We start from the raw sequence: 9931 nt of genomic DNA on the forward strand, positions 1-9931 counted from the left end.
GTTAGGTTGTTGTTTTATTATTTTTGATAAGTTTAGATTTAGGAGCAGGTCAGTACACTTATCTTATCCTTGATTTATTTATCGGATTATTCCAGTATATTAGGATACTTGATCATAGCCTATTGCCTTTCATACTCTGTACATTATTTTGTACTGACGCCCCATTGCCTGGGGGCGCTGCATTCATGCATGCAGGTCCTGACAGACGACTGAGTAGACCTCCTCAGCAGCAGGATTGACTTATATCCGGTTGGCTAGCCCCTTTCCTCCGGAGCTGCCAGTGTTTGGAGGTTTGTTAGATTTTGTTGTACATATTTTTATGGGTAGGCTGGGGCCCTGTCCCGCCAATCGTTAATTCTCTTAGAGGCTTGCAGACTAGTGTGTTGGGTTTACAACTACGTTATGGCCATGCTGGCCTAGTTTGTTGGTTTGCTGAAGCTTGTTAGTTGTGTGATGCATTGTCTTGTTATATACATGTTTTTAGTTTTGGTATAGAGATCATGGTGGCCTTGACGGCCCAATCAGGACTTCTGTGCTAGTTGGATGTTTCTTTATATGAACTCTTGGGAGTAGCTGGTTCTTTTGTAGATCTGTTGACAGGGGCCTTGCCGGCCGATGGCTTAGTTTTAAGTCGAGATATACTTGTTTGTTTTCTTAATTGCATGTGACTGCGATGCGCTAGTAGCAAATGGTTCGGCAGGGTCGGCTCGGGCCTGAGTTTTGGCTTTAGGAGTCAGTTGCGCCCCTTGAGTTTGGGGCGTGACATATTTCTTTCCTATTTTATCCTCAACACTAATTATTTATTCTCCCAATCATTTTGTAAGATCAAGACTATACATCAATTAATATGTGTATTGTAGTAAAATATTCATATTAATCATTTCTTAAAAAACATGCAAAATTCAAAGTGGACAAATAAAAGAGAATAAAAGGATACTATTTTGGGTGTTGAACTGTAATTCTATGAGCTAATCTCTTATGCTTTAAGTGCAAATGAGGCAAATGCAAAATAAGAAAAGTGAGTCACCATGGAAGTTAAAACAGAGATTTATGAACACATAATTTTATGGCCAAACACATATGCAGACCCTTAAACTTGTTCCTAAATTTCATTTTGGTAATCCAACTCAACCTTGTTCCATTTTAATCCTTCAACTCCTATTTTTATGTTTCATTTTGATACTTCTAAGTGATGTGGCAGAGTGTGTGCATCACATTTTCTCTAAGAGAGTGAAAGACCAAAAAAAGTACTTTTTAAAAAAATAATAAAAAAATACCCTTCAACTCTATTTTTTTATGCACCTTTTAACACAAAATACTAATTTTATGATTTCTTTATTTCTATTTATGTTATTCAACTGCAATTTTGCATTTTAAAAATCGGCGTTCATCCGTTAGTTATTGTAAAAAATTAAAATTGACGGATAATCATTGATTTTTTTAATAAAAAAAGTAACAATTTGTTTTTTAAGAGTTTCCCTATATTTTTGTGTGAAAAATAACCGACGAAAGTGTGTCAATTTTCTTTCTTAAGAAAATCAATGACAACCCAACAAAGTCTATCGAGTTTCAACTTTTTTTGTAGTGTTATTAATTAGCAATGAACATGAGTTTTTTTTTACTCATAATTAGTTGAATGAAAAATTAGAAAGCTGATATTTGAGTTAATCCAAATAGACTAGATATGAAAAAATAATAATATGTGGTGTCATTTAATTTAATTAATTGTTAAAAAAGAAAACCAACACACTTTTGTCGATTATTTTTTCACACAATAATGTACATAAATTCTAAAAAAAAGTATTTATTTTAAAAAATGATGTTCATCCATTATTATTATTTTAAAAAAAAAAGATATGACGTTGATTTTTAAAATGAAAAAAGTGAAAATAAAGAACATAAATAAAAATAAAGAAACCGTAAATTTAGTATTTTGTGTTTAAATGATACTATATAAAATAGAGTTGAAAGATTAAAATGGAACAATGCTAAGTTAGCATGACAAAATGAAAAATTGAGGCAAATTAGAGGAGTTGTGTATGTGTTTTTAATTGTTTTTTGTGCCATGTCATGGCATGTGAAGTACACACATCCCACTTTGTTGATTCTTTGGAAAAAAGTGTCAAAATGATACATAAAAATTAGAATTGAAGGGTTAAAATGGAACAAAATTGAGTTGGAGTGCCAAAATGAAATTTAGGAACAAGTTTAAGGATCTACATATGTGTTTGAGCTAATTTTATTTGGTGAACCTCTTTTATGTGTGACAAAATTGAGTGTACTAATTATTATTCTACAACTACTACAATAAAAAATGTTATCTTGGCAATTACATCTTTCCATCTCCATTTAATTATATAATTAACTAATAAAAATATGATCTCTCTAATAGCTTAAGTTTTTAGATGAGATGGTCACATACTTGAACATAATATCAGACTAGGCAAAAAGATCCTGGTATTGAATCTCACCGCCACCTATATAAAAAAAGAATGTCCACATGCTTGGCCATGAAAAAAGAATTAGGCCCGCACACGAGGAAACATATTGAGAATATAATTAACTAATAAAAGCGTGTTCTCTCGAAAAAAAAGTTGTCATGCCATTTTTACACTTTTCTTTCTTACCATGATCCAACACTCATAATCCAATTTCCAATCTGGTTTTCCTGATTGTAATTCCAATTTTCTTACCCTTTGTAGAGTCAAATCCGTTAAACAACGACTCATTTCTTGTATTGAATCATCAATGATTTCTGATTCTTCGTTCGAATTCCAAATGCATTGATCAATCACACTTGTTGGAGAACACGTCTTGAAATCTTGATTTTCTTCGTTGTATAAATCAAGAAATCGATGTTTGAGTAGCTCTTTCGCTGAGCATCTCTGTTTCTGATCTCTTCTCAAACATTTCTTTAAAAAATCCTTTGCTTGTGATGACAAAAACTTGGGAATTTCTGGTGTTAGCCCAGAAAATGCTATATGGTATAGCAATGAAGCAGAGTTATTAACACTAGTTGTAACAAACTCAATTCCAACAGAAGCACTCTTATATATATTAATTACTGAATACAAGTTACAAGGTAGAATACGCACAATAAAGTAATAATACACTAATTACGGATAACTTAACATAGATGAAGGTAACTAGAAGGGGATGAGATACTAGACCATAGAAAGGAGATGAGAGGATCAGAAAGCCAAAGCTTCACATAAATTTCATGCCCCTTCTTCCAACTTCTAGTCCTTTTTAATAGAGATACTAATTGGGCCTGGATCCCCAAATAAAAGTATCTAATAGCCCATAGGCCCTTACCAAGTCACGTCGAGTTCACAACAATACTCCCGCCCTCAAAAAGAACCTTGTCCTCAAGGTTCAAGTCATGAAATTCATCCAAAAACTCTCTAAATTATCTGACGAGTAACAATTTCCACACACTTCAATGTCACAAGTGTAAAGTGAAACAACATTCCTCCATCCAGCAATGAACTAGGCCAGATAAAATGATCTAGATGTTCTGATGTGAGGTGTAACTTTATGTTGTCTTTGGAGAGTATTAAGGAAATTGACATTACTCCCGTTGCCTCTTGAACATATTGTCCAGCTTTAACTAGAACAATAACCCCTCCACAATGGCAAATGTCACTGCAACATACTCCTCTAAGGTGATGTTTGTAGGATAATGCCTTTGGCCGATCCAGTGACATAAGAGAAGTAAACTCATTACTTTCAGCTGCCACAGAACTACTCCAGCAATCTGGTAGATTCTCGTCCAGTTAACAGTACCACCCCTAGATGAATCATATAAACAACATCCATGTTATATGTCACAACAAAATGTATAAAGAATCTCACACAACAGCTATTGATATATTCCTCCATGCTATTCCCATTTCGCAATAGCTTGTTATCTTGTGGTTGGTGTCGGTGTACTGAATGCACAACCATTCCTGCCTCCAATAGTGCAATTCGAGCATTCCCGACAATGGTAGAATCAATTGCAGAAATAACATCTACAAGAAAATAAATATTAGTGAAGGAGGGAAATGCTTTATCCACCTCTTCGTCTGTGTCCTTCAATACAAATTCCTTAAAAATAACAGTCCAACTAAAATTGGGATCTCCAATTAATGGTCTTGCAACCTTGTGTCCACAACCAATCACACAAGACCACCGAAGAGTGTCGTCGAACATCCTTGTTGTACTAATTCTGAAATGTTTAACAGTTCCCTCGTCCATTGAAAACATTCCCAAGTCATCAAGGAGCTCACAATCACTGTACTCTGGTCCAACAACTACCAGCTTCCAATACTTCACTGCGGTGATTGCTTTCACGAGCTTAACATCATCAACAGCTTCGCGTAGGAAGGACGTGTTCATGGAATGATCATTGTGCACATCGAAAGCACGCAACGACAAACTAGTGGTACAAACATGTTGTCCACTTTCTCGACTTGATTGATCATGACCATACTGAGGCAGTTCAGAGAGAACTTTGTTTGGAATTGAAATTGCTTCATCATTAGTAGTGTTATTATACAAATCTGGATCTGTCACCATTTGATCATACCCACTAAGCACTGAAGAAACTATTAGTGATGGCCTATTGTCCATTTCTTCAGAAGTGTCATTATTTTCTTCAACAGAGGTAGTGTCCGAAGAATCTACATCATTACTCTTCTTGGGAATTTTATCGAACATGTGGTCTACCTCAGAATTTTTAGCAAAGAGATTGTGTTGATAAGACTGAGGCGAGGATGAGTTAGTAATATTACCCCACAATGGAATAACCTTTTGATAGTAATCCACTATCCTATCATTCTTGTTCTTGGGAATGGGTAAGAACCCGCGAGATGTGTCTCTAGTACGGGAGCCAAAACGAATCATCAATTTGTCCACAAAATGGTCCCAACCAGCGAGTTGATTGTTGCGAAATAACCATCCATACCATTCCAAAGCCTCACCATCAAAATAGAACGAAGCCACATTAAGCTTCTGATCTTCCTCAATTTTATAGCAATTAAAATAATGCTCTGCTTGAACTATCCAAGCGTCCGGATTCTCACCTCGAAACTGCCCCAATTTGACGTCCATAACTATGTTTTTGGGTTCAAAAGAGGTCGTATCCTTTTCCCCCAAAACCTCCCGCAACATCGAACGACATTCAGCGAGATCTTTAGAGATTGAATCCTTCATTTCTTGTATTGCATCCCGAATTGAATCACCAACGAAAGCCTTGAGTACTTTTTGGTCCTCCATTAGAGAGACCTCTAGATGAAAGCACCAATGTAACAAACTCAATTCCAACAGAAGCACTCTTATATATATTAATTACTGAATACAAGTTACAAGGTAGAATACGCACAATAAAGTAATAATACACTAATTACGGATAACTTAACATAGATGAAGGTAACTAGAAGGGGATGAGATACTAGACCATAGAAAGGAGATGAGAGGATCAGAAAGCCAAAGCTTCACATAAATTTCATGCCCCTTCTTCCAACTTCTAGTCCTTTTTAATAGAGATACTAATTGGGCCTGGATCCCCAAATAAAAGTATCTAATAGCCCATAGGCCCTTACCAAGTCACGTCGAGTTCACAACACTAGTCCACGGTGAACCACCTGTGGCCATTTCAATAATCGTGCATCCTAACGCCCATATATCAGCACGAAACCCCTGTTCTTCCCCACGAACTACTTCTGGTGCCATGAACATAGGTGTGCCACCAATTGTCACACCATCAACCCGTTTAGAACATCCAAAATCCCCAATTTTCGCACCAGTGTTACATAACAAAATGTTGTGACCCTTGATATCGCAATGTACTATCCCTTTCGAATGTAGGTAATCTAGGCCTTGAACAATTTGTTTCGTGTAGTGTCGAATCAATTCCTCATTCAATTGGCCTCCCTGTTTCCTAATTTCATCGATGAGTGTTCCATCGGGCATGTACTCCATCATAAGATTGAACATTACCTTGTTGTTCTCTCTAGTTACATCGTACCCCTTGTAGTCAACTACGTAAGGAGAGTTCAATGTTGATAGAATTTTTTGCTCTTTTTCCAAGAATTCGGATCGAGACAACTCCGTGGACTTGACAGCAAAAATCTCACCGGTGCAGCGTGACATGGCGACCGACACGGCTGCTGTAGAGCCATGGCCTATAATGTGGCCTCTGGTCCAGTCCATTTTTTGTTTTTTTGGAGAAGAATTTGGTAGGAGCCAGTTAGGAAGTGTAAAGAGTTTAGGACATGTTCCGTTACATAGAGGCTATATTATACTATAATATAAACTATAGTGTATAAAATAATGAATGTCTAAATTAGTTTGGTAAGGCTTAGGTTTGCCTTCTTTCCTATTAAAAGACTTGAAAAGTTTGGTTATTTTAATTATGGCCAATTACTTGTGGTTTTTAGGCAGCTTTCGGTATGCCAGAGGACAGATATGATGTGGCTTACTAGGAAGGTGCCACGTGTCAAGCTGTGAAGTGGGTAATTGAATTTTAATCATCTTTCAAAAACAAGTTGGAGAGGGTGGATTGGATTGGACCAACAAAAATGGTTGCTATTAGATTTTTCTTCTTTCTTGGATAAAAATATATCAAGTATAATATTTATACCAAATCATATTAATTAATTATGATTAAATGATAAAATTAAGGTTAATTATGGTTTAATGATAATGATATGTGAATGATATATATATATATATATATCATGTATTCATTAGTTTGATATATATAACTTGAATCAATAAGTTTTTACCCACTTTTTGGTAGGTTGTGAAGTTTGTGGTTTAAATATTTTTTCGAATGAACTTTATCATAATTATGTACTAACATCAAATCCTCCTCATACATCTAGTGAAAACAAGAACTCAGGTTGAAGAAGGTACTTGTGGGTTCCTATTCTTTATTTTTTGAAGAGTCCGAGCAACATAGATGTTCTCATTCCTGTTTTATGGTCTTCATTTTGTTGCATTCCTCATTCAAAGAATTTCATCCAATTTCTTAAAAATATTTGAGGCCATTTCTAAAAGTTTATTAGCAAATGTTTTGTTAGGATCAGAATATGTAGTAGAAGAACTACTTGTATAATTTGATCAAGCAAAACTTAATACTTAGGTAAGTTAAGACATTCATTTTAGTCAACAAAGTCACTACTTACATGCTTGAATCGAATCTTAAAGTTGTTTTTCTTTCTTTAGTATCTGTGTTAGTTCATTATGAAGGAGGATCTGTCCTCGTGCATTATAAAGTACCACAATTGTTTCCTAAACCCTCGCTGCAAAAAAAATGCGTTATCTGCGGAGGGGTTAAATTTATATGTTATGGTGGTCAACAACCTCCACAATCAATTGCCCGCCCCAAGAACATTCACCGTTGCCAGTTTGCGGAGATTTTCCTAGCCGCCGTAATATTTTAGCGGCGGTTAAAATCCCCGCTATATGTCGAGTTTTAGGTTAATTATTTAAAAAGTTGTGGCCCTCCATTGATTTTTTATTTATTTATTCATTTATAATTCTTACAAACTGATTGATATGATATTTTATTATACAAATTGCTTTCTTAAATAGGTAATGTTAAAGATACTATTGAACTAAAATTACATTAACATAAACGAATATAACATTAGTCTCAAACATATATTTCAATGATTAAACACAAACATTAGTATCATCATTTGTCTCAAAAACTAAACATTAAGCACATTCATTCCAACGATTAATCATAAAGGATCTACTACATCCATTCAAGCAATTACTATACTTAATTATCTAATACAACTGCACGACAAAATTAACTTCATTGATTGTTATTTGGATTACTTCAATTGGAGGATCTTCTTTTATTCATACGTGAAATGGATCCACTAGCTGCATCACTTGGCTACAAAAAGAATTTAAATTATAATTAATCAAAAGGACCACAATAAAATCATATTCAATAAACTACAACTTAGCTAATTAAAAGAGATCAACTTAGATCATTTCAGCAGAAAGCAAAATATGAATACAAGCTACTATCTGCATACAATTTATCTACCGAGCACATGATTTAGGAACCATCATTCACGAACACACAACACATAACATGATTTAGGAACCAACATTCATGGGCACATAGGTTAAAAAATATCCGAAGTAAAATTAGTTTAGTTCTATAGATAAGACCATATGTTGTCACTTATCAAATATTGATCTCAATTTCAACTCGAGTAATCTTTGCATGGAATCAAAGCAATATAACACTTAACTCGAGTTGATATTATGAATAAGATCAACAGGTTGAAAACTTAAAAGAAATAACACACAAGCTCATATGTCTTTTCAACAATAACTTTGGTCTTTAAGAAGATAATAAAAATCAACTAATCGTCCAAACAATCATCAAAATACAATAGTTGAAAGAAATTTGAATATAACTCCATGAATCCAATGATAAAGACCCATGAAAATTTTGAAACATGCTCAAAAAGTAAAAGAAGACGAGAACTAACATGAATTTGGCCTAATTCTACATCAAACAGGTGCAACAAAACTAATACACAAACTTAGAACCCAACTTTTCTTTTTCCTTAAAGCATATTATTAGGACCAAAATAGAGCCAAAAATTACAGCTTAATGAATTAGTTGCTACTTACCTCAACAGAGATAATGAGACAGAGAAACACTGATTGCAAAATTTCAAAACTGAAAGCCTTCTTAAAGAAAAGATGAAAAGAACAAGGTTTATTGAGGGGTTTTAAGGTATTAGAATTTAGCCCACAGAAGTGAAGTGTCAAATTTCAGAAATAACAAAGTAGAAAACAACTTATTATTACATGTGGTGCAGGTTTTGTTTTGTCAACTTCAAAGCCACCTAATCCTATCTTTTAGTGCTGTTTAAATGTATAAAAACGAGCTGTCAATATTTTATTGCATAATACATAAACGTGTTTTTAATTTAACTTAAGCAAATATCTATGCCTTTCAATTTTAAATATGTATAAATAGACTCTTAAACTTATATAAATTAAACAAATAGATACATTCGTCTTAGTATAGAAGACAAAGTAAAAGATATATTTATATACTTTGCCTATTTTATTTGGACATCGCTTTGCAAAAGTACTTATACTAATATTTTTAATCATAAGTATACTTGTTTATATTACTTTTTATTTATTTATTTCTAATCAGTAATAATACTTTACTAATTAATTAGAAAATTTAAAAACTTAGATATAATAAAAAAAATTTCCTCAGAAGTCATGTATTTTTAGACAAGATTAATTTGTTAAAACTATAAATATTTGGAACCTTAGGTAGTATATGCAAATGTATTTTAATTAAACTCAATTTTGTTATCGCTTTCCTATTTACCACTATTAGTTGTATCTTGGCAAGTGGAAAAACTCTTAGAATCTCTACCTCTGGAGCTAATACTATTTTCCTGAACAACTTCTTGAGTCACTATTCGTGGAGCTAATACTAGCGTGTCTCTTTCGCTTCTTCTTCTGCACTTTTCTCCCATAATTAAGACTCTTTCTATTTGATCGTTTTCTTCTCCGAGTTGTTTTCTTCACGTGTTTTATATCACGTCAGTGGCTACGTTTTTTTCTACTATAATCAAATCTGACCCAGGACCTGACCCCAGTCGAACCTAGGAAAAAATAATTCAAAAAAAAAAGTTTGACGGGGTCCCGGGGGGGGGGGGGGGCGGGGGGGGGGGGGGGCGGGGGGGGGGGGGGGATGGCGTAAAAAGTGAAGATTTTTAAAATTTGAAATATTTTTCAAAAAATAAATCTTTGAAAAAGAAAATTGATTAGGGTTGGCGCGGGGTAGGGGGCTAGGGGATGCCGTAAAAAATGAAGATTTTTAAAATTTGAAATATTTCCCAAAAGTAATTTTTTCTTAAGAATTTTTTTAACGGGAATGGCCTAG

General features: G+C 34.2%; 1 protein-coding gene and 1 long non-coding RNA gene across 2 annotated transcripts; both read right to left on the reverse strand.

Annotated features, from left to right (window-relative positions):
* Positions 1 to 2597: 2597 nt before the first annotated feature.
* On the reverse strand, positions 2598 to 6195 carry LOC102594730 (mitogen-activated protein kinase kinase kinase A). Its single transcript, XM_015306471.1, has 2 exons — positions 5608 to 6195; positions 2598 to 3026 (listed from the first exon to the last, which is right to left on the reverse strand). The coding sequence occupies exons 1-2, from the start codon at positions 6193 to 6195 to the stop codon at positions 2598 to 2600; spliced, it is 1017 nt and encodes a 338-aa protein (XP_015161957.1).
* A 1506-nt stretch (positions 6196 to 7701) lies between these two features.
* Positions 7702 to 8878, reverse strand: LOC107059709 (uncharacterized). Its single transcript, XR_001472833.1, has 2 exons — positions 8650 to 8878; positions 7702 to 7894 (listed from the first exon to the last, which is right to left on the reverse strand). It is a non-coding gene; the product is annotated as an uncharacterized lncRNA (long non-coding RNA).
* Positions 8879 to 9931: the final 1053 nt, after the last annotated feature.

This window comes from Solanum tuberosum, unplaced genomic scaffold (genome assembly GCF_000226075.1).
Source record: "Solanum tuberosum cultivar DM 1-3 516 R44 unplaced genomic scaffold, SolTub_3.0 scf00033, whole genome shotgun sequence".
Classification (NCBI taxonomy): Eukaryota; Viridiplantae; Streptophyta; class Magnoliopsida; order Solanales; family Solanaceae; genus Solanum; species Solanum tuberosum.

Excerpts from the sequence above, each read along its gene's own strand:
- LOC102594730 (XM_015306471.1), bottom strand. The coding sequence starts at position 6,195 with ATGGACTGGACCAGAGGCCACATTATAGGCCATGGCTCTACAGCAGCC. Across the intron at positions 3,027-5,607 it reads GTGGTTCACCGTGGACTAGT|TTTGTTACAACTAGTGTTAA; the intron begins GTTGTGAACTCG and ends GTTGGAATTGAG.